Source organism: Gopherus flavomarginatus, chromosome 11 (genome assembly GCF_025201925.1).
Source record: "Gopherus flavomarginatus isolate rGopFla2 chromosome 11, rGopFla2.mat.asm, whole genome shotgun sequence".
Taxonomy (NCBI): Eukaryota; Metazoa; Chordata; order Testudines; family Testudinidae; genus Gopherus; species Gopherus flavomarginatus.
In genome coordinates this window covers 20,191,805-20,215,206 of record NC_066627.1, presented here as the reverse complement: position 1 = coordinate 20,215,206, position 23,402 = coordinate 20,191,805, and the positions used below count along the sequence as shown (strand labels likewise).

General features: G+C 49.6%; 1 protein-coding gene across 50 annotated transcripts in view; it reads right to left on the bottom strand.

Annotated features, from left to right (window-relative positions):
- The window catches only part of CEP250 (centrosomal protein 250), a 147,000-nt gene that overhangs the window by 51,975 nt on the left and 71,623 nt on the right, over positions 1-23,402 (bottom strand). For all 50 annotated transcript variants that reach the window (XM_050918516.1, XM_050918504.1, XM_050918532.1 and 47 more), the window contains 3 exons: positions 9,761-9,954; positions 2,985-3,112; positions 2,619-2,788 (listed from right to left, as the gene is read on the bottom strand). In XM_050918516.1, the coding sequence (XP_050774473.1) occupies positions 2,619-2,788; positions 2,985-3,112; positions 9,761-9,954 (492 nt within the window). The remainder of the gene's footprint in view (positions 1-2,618; positions 2,789-2,984; positions 3,113-9,760; positions 9,955-23,402) is intronic.

Genomic DNA, 23,402 nt, shown 5'->3' with positions numbered 1-23,402 from the left:
GGGAAAAGTCACCATCTGTTTGTGGGTACAAGGGCTGTGTAAAGAGTTTTATGTGTCTAGTTCATCCTGCCCTACTGTGCCTGGGTGTCAACGCTGAGCAATTTCTCCTTCCATTTCCCAGTCTTGATCCCACACAGCATTGCTTCTCCAGCACCGGATAAATAAACAGCAATACAAAAAATAAACGACTGTATTTGATCACATGACAAGTAACATTAGGACAGAGTTAAAGTGAAATGATAAACTCCCTCCAAGGCACTGAGATACAGCTTTACTTACATCTCCCCTGTGTCACTGGGTTGGTTATTTCTACCAAATTCACAGTTGTGAAAAATGCATCACGGTCATGAAAAACTGGTCTTTTGTGTACTACTACCCTATGCTATACAGATTTCACAGGGGAGACCAGCATTTCTCAAACTGGGGGTCCCAACCCAAAAGGAGGTTGCAGGGCAGGGGTTACAAGATTATCATAGCGGGATCGTGGTATTGCCACCCTTACTTCTGCACTGCTTTCAGAGCTGGGTGTCTGGAAAGCACTGGCTGCTGGCTAGGTGCCCAGCTCTGAAGGCAGCACTGTCAGCAGCAGCACAGAAGTAAGGGTGGCAACGGGCGGTCCGAGAGTGGTGGCTGCTGGCCGAGGGCCCAGCTCTGAAGGCAGCAGCACAGAAATAAGGGTGACAATACCATACCATCCTTATTTCTATGCTGCTGCTGGCACTGGCGCTGTCTATAGAGCTGGGCTCCCGGCCAGCAGATACCGCTCTCCAGCCACCCAACTCTGAAGGCAGTGCTGTGGTCAGCAGCAGTTCAGAAGTAAGGGTGGCAATACCACAACCCCCCTACAATAACCTTGCAATGTCCCCACTACCCCCTTTTGGGTCAGGACCCCTACAGTTACAACACTGTGAAATTTCAGATTTAAATATCTGAAATCATGAAATTTATGATTTCTAAAATCCTATAACCATGAAATTGGCCAAAATGGACTGTGAATTTGGTAGGACCCAAGTTATTTCCTCTCTCTGATCAGGTCTGTACGGCAGAGTTAACTCGGAGGATCAGTACCCGGGTTGGTCTAATTCAGGTGTGAGCAGTCACACTGCAGAGCCATATGAGAGTTGCTGTGTCTACAGTGGATGAATTCACCCATGTGAGATGCTAAGACTTCTGGCGGTACATCCTATGGTTCTCTGTGCTGCCCCAAGCTGAGCTGCTCTAATTCTTTCCCAGTGAATTGTGGGAGAATCCCACAATCCTGGGCACACTGGGAGAATTGTGGGAAGGCGCTGGAGGACTATCTGCACTTGAGAGGTTTAGCCTGTGTCCTCACTGCAAAATAGGTATGTTACCAACCTGGGTCAAAGTGACACCCGGGCTTAAGCCTACAACCCAGGATGGATCAGCTAGACCAGGCGGAAAGCACTATCAAGCTAGGGTGAGAGGTCTGAGTTTTCAGCTGAGACGTGGGTTAGGGACCATATGTGAGTAAGAACTCGGGTTAAATCAGCAATTCAGCACTTTGTCAGAACTTCATGCCTTTGTTTCCTGTTGCCCCCAATCTAATCTCTTCAGGTCCCATTGAAGCTCAGCTTTGACACCACTGTGTTTCTTCCCCTCCTCTGTGGTATTGTCTGCAAATTGTTCACAATTATATTCCCCTTGAACACCCAACAAAGAATGAGGCTTGATAACAAACTTCACCTCCAGGGCAACAGCCCAAACAAGCAAAGGCATGAGAGGAAGCTCTACTTGAAGAGCAACACATACTGAGAGACTGTGTTGTTTCACTTGATTGCCTCTATGATGTAAGCAGCCCCAGGATCCACTTGGAATAGCTATATGGACCGGCACAGGTCTGCAGACCAAACTTTAGGAACACCATCATACCCAGCTGTACACGCAGCCATGACTGACAGACTCATATTAAACAGCAACTTTAATTTACAGCTGTCAAATTATTCATAACATTTATTCCACGAACATCACCCTCTTCTGCTTGAAGAGCATCTGCAAACAAGTTAAAGTTTTCCCAAATTTGTTCATTGTTTCATGAACGTTGTGTGCATACACATCATAGTCTATGGATTGCTTAAAAATGGTCCACTGCAAATATCTGCTGTATAGGACATACTTCTACTTTTCCTCTATAGGATAGATTATGTAACAAAGGATTTTCAAAATTGTCTGAGGGATCTGGATGCCCAATTCCTATTAGAAATTAACAGGCATTGAGATTCTCATTCTTACTGTACTTAGTGGTCTTCTATTTTTTGTTATCCCCACAGTCATGATCACAAAGTAATTGTATGAACATAGCCATGTACTGGCAGCAAGTCTGTACATGAAGCACATGCACCTCAAAGGGACAAAACAAAGCTTTAGAGCTTTGGAACGTCCTAGCTGTCTTGCAGTGGAATGGAATCCAGCTTACAAGGTGTTGTTAGTAAATCATACAAGGCTGCAGTGGCAAACATTGTACTGGAAGGGTCAGTACGGTGTCTGAGGAGAGCAATAAACATTAATGAAAACATTAAAATGGGCCCAGGGGATGGCCTGGTTTTAACCATTCAAATCCACTGCCTTTGCTCTTTGACAGTGGCCATCCTACCACCTACCAGCTCTTGCAGGAGCTTGTTCATTTCCTCCTCGTACGCAGCTTGACGAAGGCTAAGGGTATCTTGATGTTGCTGCTCTGTCCGTGACAGTTGCTGTGCCATATCCTCCCGCTCCCGCTCCATTGAGGATCTCTCTGTTTCCAGCTCACAACGAAGGCACTTCACTTCTCCTGCAGAAGAGGAGACACAGCAAGAGTGTGAACCCCTCTCCCTTCCTTGAGTTATTAAGGGCTCAGCTGCACCATGCCAGAGCCTTCTCTGTCCCAGACAGGGAAAGGGCCATGTCCATCTCTCACTCCCCAGAGGCCCCTCTGCCCCATCCACAGAAGGGGCATCTCCGGTGGGCTGTGCTTCTCAGCCTCTTACCTTGTATCACCTCTTTGGCCTGGGTGACTGTTTGAACCTTGATTTCCAACTGACCCCTAGTGACTTCCAACTGAGACACCTGCTGCTGAACTTCGAACAGGCTGGATTCTAAGATCTCTTTTGCTGATCTACAAGATATAAATACAGAGCAATAATTAATCTCTTGCACTTGCAGTGTAGCTGTAGTCATGTCAGTCCCCAGATATTAGAGAGACACAGTGGATGAGATAGTATCTTTTCCTGGACTAACTTCCGTTGATGAGAGAGACAAGCTTTTGAACTTACACCGAGCTATTCTTCAGGTCTTGGATTCTGTACACAGAGTGTCACAGCTATATATACGGTGGAACACATTGTTTATCGTAAGTAGTTAACACATATTTCAAGGGACCATTCCAGGTAAAGTGAAGTTAATGGGCCACTTCCATGCAGTCCATTTCCATGCTGATGACACCACTTCCAGAACTCAATCACCTCCCGGCACAGTGGAGATGATCAAGTGCCTCTCTGCTTGTTTATATAGTAATTGCCAAAGTGTTGTCTATCAGGATCTACTCTGTGGCATTTTGGAGGACTGGTGAGAATGCTATCTAAGCCAGTCTGACAGCGCTCGGTTCAAAAAAGTTTGTGTGGAGCTTGAAATCATCCTGGGACCACAAGCCTAGCATTTACAGGTAGTGTAAGTGGGCCCCCCATCTTGTCCCTGACAAATCTGTGACCAGTGTCATCATCATGGAGGGGGCCATTGATGACTTCAATGCCAGGGTTGGTACTAGTGCCAATGCTGATGCCAGTGCCAGGTCAGCTTTTGATGCCTCTTTTTCTGCAGAGATCTTCAGAGTTGTCTGCCTGCTAGATGGAGTGCTGGAAGATGTGGGTTTGGCCATCAAAGGGGTCTTCAAGCTTGGCTTTTCTGGATCAAATGCCACTCTCATAGATTGCTCCAGAAGATGCAGTTTCAGCCTTGTACCCCCTGACTTGCTAGTTCTTACAGAGAAGAGGCAGACAGAGCACTGGCTTGGGACATGAGACTTTCTCAAGCAGAATAGGCATCTGCAGGGCCCATCTTTCAGAGGAATTAGCTTATTGCAGGGCAGACAAGGCTTAAAGCCTGTAGGTTTTGAATTTCCCATTCTAAGAGCCTACGCAGGGGGCCTTTGTATGGGGGGACCTGGACACCAGGGTCTGCAGGCAGCTTTTGGTTCAACAAGTGCTAGAACAGACTAGGGAACAAAACTAAATAATGAAGATGGTTCTGAGGAATCTAAGAAGATTTGAAGGACTTTTTTTTTTTTGAGAAATTTAACTGGAGCTAAAGTCCATGGGTCTGATACTGCTAAGTTCTGTTTCACTGCCAGGAGCAGTAAGAGGGAACTGTGGGAGGGTTGTGGCTTTTATAGCCTCATAAAGCAGCATGCAGCAGTACAAGATGCATGTGTAGCCTCTAATTGACAGTGCTCTTCAAAAAAATCTGGTTCCGTGCACAAGGGCACAGCGCATCTAGTGCTGGGGTCCACACTGACACTGTCATAACTATGAAGGGAAGGGTAACAGCCCTCCTGTGTACAATACTATAAAATCCCTCCTGGCCAGAGACACCAAAATCCTTTTACCTGTAAAGGGTTAAGAAGCTCAGGTAACCTGGCTGACACCAGACCCAAAGGATCAATAAGAGGACAAGATACTTTCAAATCTTGGTGGGGGGAAGGCTTGTGTTTGTGTGCTCTCTGATTTGAGGGTTGTTCGCTCTTGGGACTAAGAGGGACCAGACATCAATCCATGCTCTCCAAATCTTTCTGAACCAGTCTCTCAAATTTCAAACTTGTAAGTAACAGCCAGGCAAGGCGTGTTAGGTTTATCTTTGTTTTCTCAACTTGTAAATGTTCCTTTTCGCTAAGAGGATTTACCTCTGTTTGCTGTAACTGTGAACCTAAGGCTAGAGGGGGTTCCTCTGGGCTCTCTGACACTGATTACCCTGTAAAGTTATTTTCCATCCTGATTTTACAAAGATGATTTTTTACCTTTCTTTCTTTAATTAAAAGCCGCCTTTTTTAAGAACCTAATTGATTTTTCCTTGTTTTAAGATCCAAGGGGGTTGGATCTGGACTCACCAGGAACTGGTGGGGGAAAAGGAGGGGGAATGGTTAATTTCTCCTTGTTTTAGGATCCAAGGGTTTGGATTGGTGTTCACCAGGGAATTGGTGGAGGAGTCTCTCAAGGCTACCCAGGGAAAGGTTATAGTACTTGGGAGGGAGATATTCTGGGGGAGGTAGACAGAGTTTCCCAAATAACTCTTAAATGATTTGGGTGGTGGCAGCAAAACCAGATCTAAGCTGGTAATTAAGCTTAGGGGTTCTCATGTAGGTCCCCATATCTGTACCTTAGAGTTCAGAGTGGGGAAGGAACATTGACAGACACATACACAAAGAACAGCTCTGAGTATCAAAAGCTGTAAGGAGACCGCAGTCAATATCAGAGAACTGCTCTGGATGGATAACTGCTGTTAGACAGAATCCAAGAATTTCTGTGTACTGATATATGATGTATGTGTGAAAGTAGATGTCTTTGATGTCAAAAGCCAAAAATCAATCTCCTGGACTCAGGGAAGAAATCACAGAAGCCAAAATCACCATACAAAATTTGAACTTTCTGATGTACTTGTTTAGTTTTTGAAGTCAAAGGCATCACCAATATAAGCTAGCCATCTCTGGAAGCCTCTAAAAATCACCTAGAAGGGACGAAGAACTATTTCTAACCACTTCACAAGAGAGGCAGAAGATGGAACAGCTTGTTCTCTAGGTCCAGTAACTATCTCTTGTTTTTCTACAAGATAAACTCTAGGGATTATTTTGGGGAAGTTCTATGACCTTTGTTACACAGAAGTTGGACTAGATGTCTGAAATTCTATACCTTGGGGGAGCACCCTGTATCCCCCATATTCTTTACTTATATATAATTGTGATATTCCTATAAACCAGGCCATGTGAGGTATCAGGAAAAAGATAATGATCTGCTGAAAGTCATTGTTCTATCTAAATATTTATATCATTGGCACATATGAAGTTATGAGATTGTGGTGTATGGTTGTCACTAAAACATGCTATAAGTTGGGGAATTGGCCAGATGTTAGCTCCCTAGAGACTCTGAGACAACAGCAAGGAAAGTAACCAACATGTAGGCAGGTGTCAAACAACCATCAACCGCCACTGTCCAGCAAGGGAGCTACAATGCAATGACTCACCTGCATGAGGCCACACCAAGGGGAATTGTTCAACCTTGCCTGGGGAAGCAGCAATGCCCACCAGATATGCCTGGTCTTGTGTTCTCCAAGCACATGGGACTAAAGGTCCAAAACAGAACACAGTGGCCCCATACTTGGCCTTTCTCCTCCCCCCACCTAAGCTGCAAGCAACACGGACACTCAGAAGACTGAAGACTCCATCAGAGGAGACTGGCCCAGATTTCTAGGGGAAAACCTATGTACTATGAACTGCAATTTCCAGTGGGGTGATATCTTAATCTAGATGTTGCCCAGTCTAATAGGGTTGAGAGTTTAGATTGCGTGCTTATATTTTATTTGCTTTGGTAGCTAACTCAGACTTTTTGCCTCTCACTTAAAATCTATCTTTTGTAGTCAATACATTTGTTTAACTGTTTACCTTTACCAATGAGCTTGCCTGAAGTGTTTGTTAAATCTGCTCAGGTTTACAAAGGCTGGTGTATATCCACTTTCCATTGGTGAAGTGGTGAACCAATTAATTAATTTGCATTGCTCAAGAAAGGGTCTCGAGCAGTGCAAGATGGTATATTCCTGAGGTACAGGGCTGGGAGCTGGGGGGATTTGGCTGGTGCCTTTCTCCGTGTGATTCATGAGTGGCTTGGGAAGCATTCATGCAATCATGCTGGGTGTGGGGCTCCACATGCCATTGTGCTGAGTGATAACAGCACCTGGAAGGGTTTGCTACATGTCACTTGCAAAGCATTGTGAGAGACAGGCCAGGCTGGAGAGTTAAGGGGGCACAACGGTCCTACCATCCCAGGCTGCACCCTGGAGATCCTGTCACAAGATGACGACAATGGTCCCATATGGCCCTAGAATCTATGATTCTCCTGTTCCTCTTCATAGAATCATAGAAGATTATGCTTGGAAGAGACCTCAGGAGGTCATCTCGTCCAACCCTCTGCTCAAAGCAGGACCAATCCCAGCTAAATCATCCGAGCCAGGCCATCCCATCCTAGTCAAGCCTGGGCCTTAAAAACCTCTAAGGATGGAGATTCCACCCCCACTCTAGGTAACCCGTTCTAGTGCTTCACCACCCTCCCACTGAAATAGTTTTTCCTAATATCCAACCTAGACCTCCCCCACTGCAACTTGAGACCTTTGCTCCTTGTTCTGTCATCTGCTACCACTGAGAACCACCCAGCTTCATCCTTTTTGGAACCCCCCTTCAGGTAGTTGGAGGCTGCTATCAAATCCCTTCTCACTCTTCTTTTCTGCAGACTAAATAAACCCAGTTCCCTCAGCCTCTCCTCCTAAGTCACGTGCCCCAGCCCCCTAATAATTTTCGTTGCCCTTCACTGGACTCTCTCCAATGTGTCCACATCCTTTCTGTAGTGGGGGGCCCAAAATGAGATGCAATACTCCTTTTCCTCACATCAGAGAACAGGGCTGGAAGGGACCTCCTGAGTCATCGAGTCCAGTCCCCTATTATTGAAGGCAACCACATCACCTAATCTCAGCCATAAATGTATCAAGAGCTATCTTAAAATTAACTGGGTTTCTTGCCCTCGCAACTCCTATTGAAAGACTGCTCTAGAACCTCATTCCTCTGATGGCTAGAAACTTTAATTTCCAGCCTAAATCTATTCATGGCCAGTTTATACCCATTTCTTCTTGTGCCAACATTGTCCTTTAGTTTAAACAGTTCCTCTCTCTCCCTGGTGTTTACTCCCTAATTTATTTATAGAGAACAATCAGATCCTCTTTCAGCCTTCATTTTCCTAGCCTAAACAAACCAAGCCCTTTGTCTCTTCTCATAAGATAGGCTCTTCATTCCCTGAATTATTCTGGTAGCCCAGACACTTAAGAACCATACTCTTCCATGGCAACATGGCAACTAACAGTAAACTCTCTCTGGACCAGAGGATCACTCAGATATTTGATCCTGATGCAGAAGCAAAAATAGTGTAATATTGCTGGGATATAATCATATATGTTGTGACACATATATACACATATATATGAATACGTTGTAATACGTTATAGGCCAGTGGGCCTAGTGTGTGTGAAGTATGCTTGAGATGAGTACGTGGGTTGCGTGCTGGCAACCGAAGGAAGGATTTAAGGCTGCGAATGGTCAAGGATTGTTCTGTGCAAAACAACTTCTTGTGTCCATGGGAAAAATAAAGAATCAGCAGAAAAAGGAATAACATCAGTGGTGTTGTCACAGCGATGTATTCACTACAGCTGCGGGGCTGTGGACAAAAATTGAGGGAAATGAAATGCCTTAGATTATGGTGGCCTGCCCAGGACTGTTTTCTTGGCAAAGGTAAAGGAAAGATGATGCAACGGAATGGACTATAAATGGTTGTCTATGATATCTGCAATTTGGAGTCAGACATCGATCCAGAGCCCTAATTTTGAAGAGGTGTGCAACGCTGGCTCCCCAGGCCTTATGACTGGAAGCGGACCTCAACTGGCCATCGGGACTTCGGTCTAATTGTCAGACTCTGATGCAGTATGAAAGGGGTATGAATGTGGAGTGAGTGGGGTTTACACTGTAATCAATAAAAGTATTTAGAGTATTATATACCAACACTGTGCCCGGCATCAGCCTGCTCCCCCATCCAACATGGAGACCCCTATGAAGACCAAACAATTTCTCCTTGATGCCAGTTCCTACAGGTCAGCAAGGCTTAGGAGTAAAGGATCCATAAAACAGGGAAGGACTAGAAATCAAAAGAGGCAGGAGAGGACCAAGGGAAAATGGAATCTCTGTCTGTGGCACATTCCTACAACCTCCCCATCATTCCCAACATAAGCAAACATAGAAATGGATCCCTGAAGGTTTCTGGGTTCCCAGCACCTTCAGAATAAGTCTCTAGCTCCATCTTAGTTGGATGTGGGACTGACTCTGACTGTCCTCAGGTCAAAGCCTTGGATCCAGAAGTGCCCACTCCAAAATCTGTGGAGTTGTAATCAGGGAATGGTGTCTGCTCAATCAACAGAAGAGTGCAGCCTGCAGAAAACTCAGCCTCTGAAGCCTCAGACTCCATTCTACAATCCCAATAAGCACTTGGATCCAAGCAAACAGCTTGTGCTAAAGAGGATGGCCCAGGGACAGCTCACTCTGTCAGAGCTGAGGAACCAAATATCGAAAAATTATACTGGATTGTTTTGGAGTTTACCCAGTACTATGTTGCAGGAAAGGGACATGGGCAGATACTTCTGCTTCAGTTTATTAAGCTTGTACCAAAAATAAATCCTCACTGGGACTTCGGGTTTTCTCTTGTGACCGCTGTTGAGCTGCTGTCCGGTTGAGCAAACCCTGGCCCTGGCACATGGATATTAAAATGGCCCTACCTCTCAGAGGTAGTGAGGCTGTTTGTAAAATATATAGTGATCCTCAGATGGAAAGCGCTCTCTCAGGGCATGTCTTCACTATGGAGGTAAGTCAACCTATGCTATTAAAGCTACTCAGTGCTGAGTGACATTACAACTAGATCCATCAAATATATATGTGTGCTGCACAAGGTCCTCACTTCCCCAACCTCACCTGAGCTCTGCCAGCTGCTCTGAAAGGCCACGTCTGTCCCGCTCCACAGCTCCTAGTCGCACCTCCAGTGTTGCCTTCTCACGCACCAGGGCTTCCTTTTCTCTGGATACTTTAGCCAATGCATCTCCACGGCGACTTGACTCCAGACGTGTTTTCTCCAAGTCAGTGCTGGATGACTCCTCCTGGCGACACATCTGGAAATGGGGGGAAAGGGGGAAATGAGCTCCTACTACTAGCCAAGATACTCTCCAGAACTCATCAGCTTCACTCTTGAGCTAGCCAGAGGAGAGAGCTGAAGGATTGAGATAATTTCCCTTCATGGTGTCACTGTGCACTGATGTACCAGGAGACAACCAGGCCTGAAAATGACAATTTGGAAATTATGTCTATGTCTATATTGGGTTGCTTGGGATAGTACTATAGCTCTAGTCCCTGGGCGCATGGGGCCCCAGTAATGAGTGAGTGTTGTGGGAATATGGAATCGATCAGTGCTATGCTCAGCTGATGCGGCAACTCATGGTATCGGACGCCATCAGGTAGTTGAGGGACACCTATTTAGAACACATCACCAGACATCGGCAATACAGGAGAGGTGAGCTGGAGTGCCATTGAGAAGTGAAGTCAGGAAAGTAACTGAAATACTTCTGTGATGGATTGTATTTACTGAGGGACAACCTAGCCTAAATTCTCAATTACTGAGGGACCATCTACACACATTGCTATATTTGCTTTCCATAATCTACTCTTAGCATACCTCTTATAAGTGATGTGCCCAAATATTTGGATGCTAATACTTTTAACTGTATCGATGAATTTATTAACTCTAATTTGGGGTACTACAGATTATGTACTATATGTATTTTATGACTTTTAAACCAGACTTTATACTTTTGGATAATTTAAGCATTCTACCCAGAAGTACAGATACTCTTTCCTTAACCTGTGTATTAGAAAATTTTAACATTAGCTCCAGCTACCAACACATATGGCTATGGCTGCTGAAGTGTTTCCATGCAAAGATCCTGTATTAAACTTTCCAAAGCTTTCACCTTTCAAGCTGAAATCTTTTGAGAGTCCTGGTCAAAGTATGCCTGAAGGTGACTTTTTGAAAAGTTTAAGCAAAGACAGTTTAGGGGGTGTGTGTCCGTTTGTTAATTTCTCTCTTCTCTTCTTCCTCAGGGCTTGAGGAAGGGCTCCCACTTAATCAAAGTTGTGTTATCTCCTTTCCTAAAAGTTTATTGGCTAATTTTGAAAACAGGTACAATCTGATACTCCATTTCCACCTGCAACCGGGCATGATGGCTCTTTAAGGCAGGCTTCCACTTGGCCAGATATGTCAACCTAGTGGAAGGCTTCCTACTTTCCAAGAGTACCTGTTGGACCAAGACAAAGCAACGTAACTTGGACCGACTTAACCACGTAGCAACCATGCTGCGAGGTGAAGAGACTGTAGGTCTGGATGGTGAAGTCTGCCGAAGTCCTGAGTTATGAGATCCGGCCAGAGTGGTAGGGGAACTGGGTCTGCCACTGAGAGGTCGAACAACATGGTGTACCGGTGCTGCCTCGGCCACACTGGAGCGATCGTGATCAGGTGGGCGCTGTCCCTGCGGAGCTTGAGGAGGACCTTGTGGACCAGTGGGAACGGTGGAAAGGCGTAGAGTAGACGGTTCGTCCACAGTATCAGGAATGCGTCTGAGAGGGAGCCCGGGGAGCACCCCTGGAAGGAGCAGAACACGTGGCATTTCCTGTTCTCGTGAGAGGCGAAGAGGTCTATGTGGGGAAAACCCCACTTCCAGAAAATAGAATGGATGACATCCGGATGAATCGACCACTCGTGAGACAGGAAGGATCTGCTGAGGTGATCCGCCAGAGTGTTCTGAACTCCTGGGAGAAAGGACACTACCAGATCAATCAAGTGGGCTATGCAAAAGTCCCAGAGCTGGATGGCTTCCTGACAAAGGAGGGAGGAGCGAGCTCCGCCCTGCTTGTTTATGTAAAACATGGCCGTTGTGTTGTCCGTGAACACTGATATACAACGGCCTTGGAGATGCTCTCGAAACACCTGGCACACTAGATGAACCGCCCTCAGCTCCCGCACATTGATGTGTAAGGTTAGTTCTTGAGCTGACCAGAGGCCTTGAGTGTGGAGGCCCTCGAGGTGGGTACCCCAACCCAGAGATGATGCGTCGTGGTTAGGGCCATCGAAGGTTGCGGAGGGTGGAATGGCATCCCTGCACAGACTATGATGGGAGTCAGCCACTAGGTTAGGGAGCCTAAAACATTCGGGGGAACAGTGAGTATCGAGTCCAGGCTGTTCCAGCCCGGCCGGTATACTGAGGCAAGCCATGTTTGAAATGGACAGAAGCATAGCCTGGCGTGTTTGGTCACGAAGGTGCAGGTGGCCATGTGACCTATTAGGCTGAGACAAGCGCGAGCTGACGTTGTCAGGAAGGCTTGGAAGCCTCAAATAATTGTAGCTATCGCCTGAAAACGAGGTTGCGGCAGGCAGGCTCTGGTCAGGCTGGAGTCCAGAATTGCCCCAATGAAGTCTATTCTCTGTGTGGGTATCAGAGGAGACTTCTCTATGTTGATCATCAGGCCTAGGCTTCTGAAGAGGTCTTTGACGATGTACAGGTGATGTCTCACTTGTGACTCGGAGGTCCCTCAAATGAGCCAATTGTCGAGATACGGGTAAATGTGCACCCGACGCCGGAAGGAGGCGGCGACTATGGCCATGCATTTTGTGAATACTCGCGGAGCCGTAGAAAGGCCAAATGGAAGGACCGTGAATTAAAAATGTTGATGGTTGACCACAAAACGGAGGTACCGTCTGTGTGGTGGGTAAATTATGATGTGGAAATATGTGTCCTTCATATCGAGGGTGGCATACCAGTCTCCAGGATCCAAAGACGGGATAAGGGTCCCCAGGGATACCATGCAGAAAAGACAGTTACTCACCTTTGTAACTGTTGTTCTTCAAGATGTGTTGCTCATATCCATTCCAGTTAGGTGTGCGCGCGCCGCGTGCACGTTTGTCAGAAGATTTTTACCCTAGCAACACTCGGTGGGTCGGCTGGGCACCCCCTGGAGTGGCGCCGCCATGGCGCTGGATATATACCCCTGCCGACCCAACTGCCCCTCAGTTCCTTCTTGCCGGCTACTTCGACAGTGGGGAAGGAGGGCGGGTTTGGAATGGTTATGAGCAACACATCTCGAAGAACAACAGTTACAAAGGTGAGTAACTGTCTTTTCTTCTTCGAGTGCTTGCTCATATCCATTCCAGTTAGGTGATTCCCAAGCCTTACCTAGGCGGTGAGGTCGGAGTGAGATGTGGCAGAATGCAAAACTGCTGAGCCAAAGGCTGCATCATCTCTTGACTGTTGAACCAGAGCATAATGCAAAGCAAAGGTGTGGACCGAGGACCAGGTAGCTGCGCAACATATCTCCTGGATAGGTACATGAGCCAGGAAGGTGGCAGATGAAGCCTGAGCCCTGGTAGAATGCGCAGTGATGTTGCTTGGGGAAATATGAGCCAAATCATAACAGGTGCGGATGCACGCCATCACCCAAGATGAGATCCTCTGAGAGGAAACAGGTAGGCCTTTCATTTGGTCTGCTACCGCGACAAAGAGTTGGGGCGTTTTACGAAACGGTTTTGTCCGCTCAATATAAAATGCGAGTGCTCTACGGAAGTCCAAGGAGTGCAACTGTTGCTCCCGTCGCGCTGAGTGTGGCTTCGGGAAGAAGATCGGGAGAAAGATGTCCTGATTAACATGAAAGGCCGAAACCACCTTAGGGAGGAAAGCCAGGTGTGGTCGCAACTGCACCTTGTCCTTGTGGAACACAGTGTACGGCGGATCCACTGTAAGAGCCCTAAGCTCAGAGACTCGTCTGGCCGATGTAATGGCTATGAGGAAAGCTGTCTTCCAAGACAGGTATAGTAGCAAGCAGGTTGCTAACGGCTCGAATGGGGGAGACATAAGTTTGGTTAAAACCAGGTTGAGGTCCCAGGTCGGGGCTGGGCGGCGTACTTGAGGGTATAAGCACTCCAAGCCCTTGAGGAACCTCGAAACAATAGGGTGTGAGAACACAGAACGACCACCTTCGCCTGGGTGGAAGGTAGAGATGGCTGCCAAGTGTACCCTCAGTGATGATACTGCTAGGCCCTGCTGTTTGAGAGACCAGAGGTAGTCCAAAATAGAGGGGATCGAGACCTCAGTGGGAGTAAGATTAAGCTTCTCGCACCAGCAGGAGAAACGCTTCCACTTGGCCAGGTACGTTGACCGGGTGGAAGGCTTCCTGCTACCCAGGAGAACTTGTCGTACTGATTCAGAGCAACGTAACTTTGACTGGTTTAGCCACGCAGTAGCCACGCTGTGAGGTGAAAAGCCTGCAGGTCCGGGTGGTGAAGCCTGCCGTAGTCCTGAGTTATGAGGTCTGAGTGGAGTGGCAGGGTAATTGGGTTGGCTATCGACAGGTCGAGCAACGTGGTGTACCAGTGGTGCCTGGGCCATGCTGGAGCGATGATGATGATGCGCGCTCTGTCCCTGCGGAGTTTCAGCAGGACCTTGTGAATCAGCGGGAACGGTGGGAAGGCATAAAGGAGCTGGCTCTTCCACGACATCAGGAAAGCGTCCGAGATCAATCCCAGGGAGAGACCTTGGAAGGAGCAGAACATCTGGCATTTCCTGTTCTCATGGGAAGCGAACAGGTCTATGTGGGGAAATCCGCAATTCTGGAAAACAGAATGCATAACGTCCGGGTGGATCGACCACTCATGAGACAGGAAAGACCTGCTGAGTCGATCCGCTAGGGTGTTCCGAACGCCTGGGAGAAAGGACACTACCAGATCTATCGAGTGGGCTATGCAAAAGTCCCAGAGTTGGATGGCCTCCTGACAAAGGGGGGAGGATCATGTCCCTCCCTGTTTGTTTATGTAGTACATGGCCGTTGTGTTGTCTGTAAACACTGAGACACAAAGGCCTCGCAGCTGTTGCTGGAAAGCCTGGCACGCCAGGCGGACTGCTCTCAGTTCTCGGACATTTATGTGTAATGCCAGCTCCTGAGAAGACCAAAGGCCTTGAGTACAAAGGTGACCGAGGTGAGCACCCCAGCCGAGAGATGACGCATCTGTCGTCAGGGACATTGAGGGTTGGGGTGGATGGAATGGCATCCCTGCACACACCAGGAAAGGAGTTAGCCACCATTCTAGGGAGCCTAGGGTGCTCGGGGGAATGGTGACTATCGTGTCTATTGGGTCCCTGCCTGGGCAGTATACAGAGTTGAGTCAAACTTGGAGAGGACGGAGGCGGAGCCTGGCATGTTTGGTTACAAACGTGCAGGCAGCCATGTGACCCAGGAGACCAAGACAAGTGCAAGCTGAGGTCGTTGGGAAATTCTGTAGACCTCGGATGATTGTTGCCATCACCTGAAATCGCGGCTGTGGTAAGCAGGCTCTGGCTAGACTGGAGTCCAGGATAGCTCCTATGAAGTCTAACCTCTGCATGGGAACCAGAGTGGATTTTTCTATACTGATCATCAGGCCTAGACGTGTGAATAGGTCCTTGACGATGCCCACATGCTGAGTGACTTGTCTCAGAGGCCCCTCGGATGAGCCAATCGTCCAGATATGGATAAACGTGTATCCAACGTCAGCGGAGGTAGGTGGCGACTACAGCCATACACTTTCTAAATACCCTTGGGGCTGTAAAAAGGCCAAACAGCAGGATCGTAAACTGGAAGTGCTGACGGTTGGCTACAAAGCGGAGGTATCTCCTGTGCGGAGGAAAGATGGCGATGTTAAAGTACGTGTCCTTCATATCGAGGGCGGCATACCAGTCTCCAGGATCCAAGGACGGGACAATGGTCCCCAGGGATACCATGCGGAACTTCAACTTTATCATAAACTGGTTGAGTCCTCGCAGGTCTAGGATAGGTCTGAGACCTCTCTTCGACTTGGGGATTAGGAAATAATGGGAGTAAAACCCCTTGCCCCTTTCGTCCATCGGTATCTCCTCTATAGCTCCTATGGCGAGGAGCGTCTGCACCTCTTGTAAGAGGAATTGCTCGTGAGAGGGGTCCCTGAAGAGGGACAGGGTTGGAGGGTGAGAGGGCAGGTTTGAAATAAATTGGAGGTGGTACGCATACTCCACCGTGCATAGGACCCAGCAATCTGAAGTTAACTGGGACCACACCGGGAGGAAGTAGGAGAGATGGTTGGAGAAGGGAGGAGAGGGATCCTGGCCTGTAACTGGTACGCCACCCTCGGGCGCACCTTCAAAAGTTCGTCTTTGGTCCCAGTGGTGGTTTCGAGGGACCTTGATTTTGGCCCCCTTGGGGTCCTGACGGTCGTCTGCGACCACCTCGGCTGCACCGCCTGCCAAAGTCCTGTCTTTGTCTAGGCACAGAGTATGGGCGGTGAGTCTGGGGACGGGAAGGCCTGTGTTGGGTCACCGGCATATGCATGCCGAGAGAGCACATTATGACCGTGTTGTCCTTCAGGCTTTACAGCCTAGGGTCAGTCTTTTCCGAGAAGAGGCCTTTACCATCAAATCACAAGTCCTGAATGGTATACTGCAGTTCCGGTGGGAGGTTTGAAACCTGAAGCCATGAGATGCACCTCATGGCAACACCCGAGGCCAGAGTCCTGGCTGCTGAGTCTGCTGCATCCAGCGAGGCCTGGAGGGAAGTTCTGGCCACCTTTTTCCCTTCCTCCAAGAGGGCAGCAAATTCTTGGCGGGAGTCTTGAGGGAGAAACTCTGTAAACTTACCCACCACCACCCAGGTGTTATAATTATAGCAGCTAAGCAAGGCTTGTTGATTTGCCACCCGGAGCTGTAGGGCCCCTGCCAAGTACACCTTGCGGCCGAGTAGGTCCATTCGCCTAGCCTCCTTCGATTTCGGGGCTGGCGCCTGCTGGCCATGGCATTCCCTCTCATTGATGGACTGGACGACTAGTGAGCAGGGAGGAGGATGGACATACAAGTACTCGTACCCTTTAGAGGGCACCATATGTTTATGCTCGACTCCCCTGGCTGCAGGAGGGATAGAGGCTGGGGACTGCCACATAGTATTGGCATTCGCCTGGATGGTCCGAATAAATGGTAGGGCCATTCTAGTGGGGGAATCTGCCGATAGAATTTCCACTACCGGGTCCTCTACCTCCGGGACCTCCTCCACCTGGAGGTTCATATTGAGTGCTACCCTCCTTAGGAGGTCCTGATAGGCTCTCAGGTCGATTGGAGGAGGGCCCGAGGAGGATGTTCCTGCCACCGCCTCATCTGGAAAAGAGGAAGAGGAGATGCCGGTGACAAGCGGGTCCTGGGTGGTCTGTTGCTCTTGGGCGATCTCCTGCTCCAGAGGAACTTGGGAGTCCGGTGGATGAACTGGGGCTTCCACTGCAGCAGTCGGAGGGGGACAGCTAACCGTAGCCTCTGGCACTCGGTGCTCTGATGAGACAGAGCGGGACGGAACTACTGGTATGCCTTGGGCCTGGTGGTACGCCCAAGGTGTCCAGAAACACCACTGATGGGGTCCTTGGTCCTGGGCATGGGTCTCTTGGAAGACTCTGGTGGGCACATCAGAATCGCGGTCCTGAGCATAAGAGCTGTCCACGTGGGACAACACTGATGCGTGTCTGGATGGCCATGGAGGTGCTGAAAAGCCCTGGGCAGAGTCTCTGTCTCTAGTGGACCTTGCCCTAGTCAGCACCGGGGACCGGTACCGGGAGGTGTTGTAGTATAATTCCCAATTCTGGACCTTAGCGTCCAAAATATGGGTACTAGCATGAATTCCCCTAAGCTTAATTACCAGCTTAAATCGGATAGGCTGCCACCAATCAGGAATTTTTAGGGCCTGATACCCTCTGGCCCCCCCAAAACCTTCCCAGGGGACCCCAAGACCCAGATTCCTTGAGTCTCACAACAAAGGGAAATAAGTCATTCCCTCCCCCCTCCCTTCTTCCTCCCAGCTCCTTCCCGCTCTGGGAACACTTAGGAGATCGCCTGATTCAACTTCTTGAATCACCACACCGAGAGGAGTGTTACCTTCCCCCTCACCCAGAGGCAATACAAGCTGCGTGAATATAACACAAAGAGAAAATTTAACCTTCCCTTCTCCGCACCAATTCCCTTGAACCTTAACTAGGAGAAAAAAATTAAACAGGTCTTAAAAGCAAAACTTTTAATAAGAAAGAAAGAAAAAAGTAAAAGGTTTATCTCTGCACTTTAGATGGTAAAAAGTTACAGGGTCTTTCAACTTACAAACAATAGAAAGAAACTTTCTCCAGCCGAAACACAATTTAAGCTACTTCCAGCAAGTACACATATGTAAATGAAACAAAAAACAAATTAAAAGACTATGACCGCCTTTTCTTACTCACAATTTTGGATAGATAAGAGACTGTAGCAGGGAGATTGGCAGAAACCTGGTTGCACCTCTAGTCCCGTCCAGGACCCAGAGAGAACAAAGCCAAACCCAAAACCCACAAACAAAGGCTTCCCTCCACGAGATTTGAAAGTATTTTGTCTCCTGATTGGTCCTCTGGTCAGGTGTTTGCAGGTCACTGTTTGTTAACCCTTTATAGGTGAAAGAGACATTAACCCTTAGCTATCAGTTTATGACAGGAGGCATACCGGTACCGGGAACGAGATCGGGACCTGCGACTGGAGCGGTGCCGGGAGGTCGACCGAGATCTCGAGGCTCAACGTCGGGAGCGGCTACAGGAGTCACGGTGCCTGGAGCGGTGCCGGGAGCTGGAACGGTGCCGAGAGTAGCGGGCAGGCGAACGGGATACCAACCGGTGCTGCGAGTGCGACCAGTACCGAGGAGGAGAATGGTATTGGGACTGCGAGCGGCGTCAGGAGCAGGAGCGCTGACGGGACCTGGAACGTCTGCGGGACTGTGATCGTGAACGGTGCCGCTCTGCTGTGCCAACAGAGGATGGTCTTATCAAGGCAGGCTTGCCGATAGACTGTATTACCTGCACCGGTGGTGCCAGGGGTTGAGGTAACGTCGACTCTGTCATGGCAATCAGATCCCTTGCCATTGAGAATGTCTCCAGCGTGGATGGAATAGTAAGCTCAACCACGGCTCACGCCGGGGAGCTGACAGGCACCAGACTTAACTGCACTCATGGGACCGGAATCAACAGTACCGACGTTGTTGGTGCCGCGGCAGGTGTCAGTGCCAGGCGATCCGACTTAGACAAGCTCTCTGGCTGCAGTGCAGGTGGCATGGAAGCAGCAGGAGTCTTAGGCTTTCTCGACCTCGGGGAGAGGGAGCGGTGCCGAGTCGACTTCGGTGCCGGCGACGGCCGGTGCCGAGAGGCCTTGGCAGTACCAGCGCGGTCTGGTGCCAAGGAGGTGCTTCTGCCCACCAATTGACCAGCGCTCGGTGCTGAAGGCGGAGGGGTAAGAGCCGCCTCCATGAGGAGCTGCTTTAGCCGAAAGTCCAGCTCCTTTTTTTGTTCTCAGCTTAAAAGCCTTGCAAATGCGACAATTATCTGTCAGGTGAGATTCCCTGAGGCACTTAAGGCAGGAGTCGTGTGGATCTCCTGTCGGCATTGGCTTATGACAGGCTGAGCACGGTTGGAAACCCGGTGAACCAGGCATGGGCCCCGGCACCGGGTGCGGGGAAGGGGCTAATCCCCGAACCCCTCTTAACTATACACTAACTATGAACAATAAAAATTAACTATAACTATATAACTTTGAACTATATACAGAACAAAATAACTAGAGAACTATGAGTAGCTAGGGAGGTGGAGGTCAGTAAAACCGCACTCCACTGTTCCAACGACCGACACGGGCGGTAAGAAGGAACTGAGGGGCGGTTGGGTTGGCAGGGGTATATATCCGGCGCCATGGTGGCGCCACTCCAGGGGGCGCCCAGCCGACCCACCGAGTGTTGCTAGGGTAAAAATCTTCCAACGAACGTGCACGCGGCGCGTGCACACCTAACTGGAATGGATATGAGCAAGCACTCGAAGAAGAACTTCAACTTTATCATGAATTTGTTGAGTCCTCGAAGGTCTAGGATCAGCTGTAGACCTCCCTTTGCCTTGGGGATTAGGAAATAGCGGGAATAAAACCCCTTGCCCCTCAGGTCTTTTGATACCTCCTCTATGGCTCCAGTGGTTAGGAGCGACTGGACCTCTTGTAAGAGGAATTGCTTGTGAGAGGGGTCCCTGAAGAGGGACAAGGAGGGAGGGTGGGAAGATGGGGTTGAAACAAACTGAAGGTGGAATCCCAACTCCACCGTGCACAGGACTCAATGATCCGAAGTTAGCTGGGACCACGCAGGGAGGAAATGGGAGAGGCGGTTGTAAAAGGGAGGAGGAGGATCCGGGAAAACAACTAGTGGGCCGTCCTCGGGTGTCCCATCAAAAGTTTTGTTTGGGCCCCATGGTGGTTTAGGGGGGGCCTGATTTCGACCCCTTTGGGGGCCAGACTGCCTCCATCAATTCCCTCGGCCACACCCTCTGCTGAAGTCCTGTCATGGCCTAGGCGGGGAGTAAGTATGGTGAGGCTGGGGCCGGAAGATCCTGCGTTGGGTCACTGGTGTGTGCATCCCCAGCGAGCGCATTATTATGTGATTGTCCTTCAGACTTTGTAATCTGGGATCAGTCTTGTGTGAGAAGAGCCCCTGGCCTTCAAAGGGCAAGTCCTGAATAGTTTGTTGTAATTCAGGAGGAAGGCCTGACACCTAGAGCCAGGAGATACGCCTCATCGTCACTCCTTATGCCAAAGTCCTGGCCACAGAGTCCGCTGCGTCCAGAGAAACTTGGAGGGAGGTTCTCACCACCTTCTTACCCTCCTCAAGCAGGGCCGCAAATTCTTGGCGGGACTCCTGGGGAAGAAGCTCTGTAAACTTCTCCAAGGACGTCCACGTGATATAGTTATACCTACTTAGGAGGGCTTGCTGGTTTGCCACCCTAAGTTGAAGGCCCCCAGCCGAATATATTTTGCGGCCTAGGAGGTCCATGCACCTAGCCTCCTTGGACTTGGGAGCAGGAGCGTGCTGGCCATGACACTCCCTCTCATTTACCGATTGAACTACTAGGGAGCAAGGAGGTGGGTGTACCTTGGAGGGTACCATGTATTTTCTCTCTACTCCCCTGGCTGTGGGGGGGATCGAGGCTGGGGATTGCCAAATGGTGTCCGCGTTTGCTTGTATAGTGCGGATAAACGTCAGAGCCACTCTAGTAGGTGCGTCTGCAGATAGGATGTCCACTACAGGGTCTTCTATTTCAGGGACCTCCTCCACCTGCAGATTCATATTCTGCACCACTCGTCTCAAGAGGTCTTGATGGGCCCTTAGATCAACTGGGGGAGGGCCAGACGAGGATGTTCCTGCCACCGACTCATCTGGTGAGGAGGAAGAGGAGAGGCCAGGGACAAGAGGGTCCTGTGTGGGCTCCTGTTCTTGAAGAGCGGCATCAGACTCAGGTGGGACCTGGGTGTCTGCAGGTGGTACCGAAGCCTCATCTACATCCATGGGGCGGGGGGCAGCTTACAGTTGCTTCTGGTGCCCGGTGTTCTGACAGGGCAGATCATGGTGCAACTGAGGGAGCAACTTGGGCTTGGTGGTACGCCCACGGTGTCCAGAAAGACTATTGATGGGGTCCTTGCTTGTGGCCCTGGCTCTAAGGAAATATATGGCTGGGGACATCCGAGTCACGATCCTGTGGATAGGAAACGCTACCAGCCTGGGTTGGTCTTTCCCGGGATAGCACCGTGGAGCAGTACCGGGAGCTGTAACGGTACCAGGAGCGAGACCGGGACCTATGACTGTAGCAGTGCCGGGAGGTCGACCGGGATCTCGAGTCCCTTCACCTTGAGCGGCTGCGAGATGCGCGGTGCCATGAATGGTGCCGGGAGTCAGATCGGTACCAGGATTATCTGGCAGGCGAACGGGAGGCCGAGCGGTGCCACGAGTGCGACTGGTACCGCGATGGAGAGTGGTGCCGGGACTGCGAGCGGCGTCGGGAGCGGGATCAGCGGGATCGAGAGCGTCAGTGAGATCGAGATCTTGAACGATGTCTTTCTGCGGTTCCGACGGAGGGTGGTCTCACCAAGGCAGGTTTTCCAATGGATTGGATGACCCGCATCGGCGGTGCCGGGGGTTGAGGCCATGCGGTCTCCGTCATGGCTATAAGCTCCCTTGCCGTGGAGAAGGTGTCCAGCGTAGATGGGGGAGCAAGCTCAACCACAGCGTGAGCTGGGGAGCTTTCAGGCACCGGACTCAATGGCCCTTGCGGGACCGGAATCAACGGTGCCGCACTCGGCAGTGCCATGGCAGATGACGGTGCCAGGCGATCCATCTTCAATGGGCGCTCCTTCTGTGGTGCGGATGGTGTTGAAGCAGCTGGAGCGCTGTGTTGCTTCCTGGGCCGTGGGGACAGGGAGCGGTGCCGAGCAGACATCAGTGCCGGTGAGAGTCGGTGCCGTGGTACCAGAGTGGTCTGGAGCCGAAGGAGCGCTCCTCACAGATGCAGGCTGTTGAGCACTCGGTACCGACGTTGCAGGGCTAAGTGCCGCCTCCATGAGGAGCTGTTTCAGTCAAAAGTCCTGCTCCTTCTTCGTCCTCAGTTTAAATGACTTACAGATGCAGCACTTGTCAGGAAGGTGGGATTCCCCTAGGCACTTGAGGCAGGAGCCATGGGGATCCCCTATTGGCATTGGCTTTTGGCACGCCGAGCACGGTTTGAATCCCGGTGACCAGCGCATGAACCCGGCACCGGGGTGGAGAAAAGGGGCTAATCCCCAATCCCCCTCAACTATATACACTAACTATATATATACAACAACTAACACTAACTGTAAGTGTAAAAACTCGAACTATAAACACAATTAACAGTAAAGAACGACGAGTAAGCTAGGGAAGTGGAGATCAGCAAAGCCGCACTCCACAGTTCCAACGACCGTCATGGGCGGTAAGAAGGAACTGAGGGGCCGTTGGGTCGGCAGGGGTATATATCCGGCGCCATAACGGCGCCACTCCAGGGGGAAACCCAGCCGACCCACCAAGTGTTGCTAGGGTAAAAATCTTCTGACGAACGTGCATGCGGCGTGCGCGCACCTAATTGGAATCGATATGAGCAAGCACTTGAAGAAGAATGAGACTTTTTATAAGGGTTCTCTCATCTCAGTAAAGGAATGATGAGGGAGGGAGCAAGATTTGCTCTGGGTCTCTCTTTCGACATGGACAGAAGCAGAAGTTCGAGGCCTCTCCAGGCAAAAGACCTGCAAGAAGCTTTAGAAGAATCCTGTCAAAGAGCATAGGAGGAGGCTCCACAGACAGCCGCGTAAAGTACACTGAGGAGTAGGAGTTTCCCTGAGGCCCAGTCCTTGAAAAGTCAAGGGCTGGTGGTAGAGTGAAGAAAGTAGCTTGGGGGAAAAGAAACTGGGAGAGTTTGGGATTGGACTTGACTTTAGCAAAGCTTTTGATATGGTCTTTCACAGTAATCTTGCCAGCAAGTTAAAAAAGTATGGATTGGATGAATGGAGTATAAAAATAATAGAAAGCTGGCTAGATCATCAGGCTTAACTGGTAGCAATCAATGACTCGATGTCTAGTTGGCAGCCAGTATCAAGCAGAATGCCCAGCAGTCGGTCCTGGGACCGGTTTTCTTCAACATCTT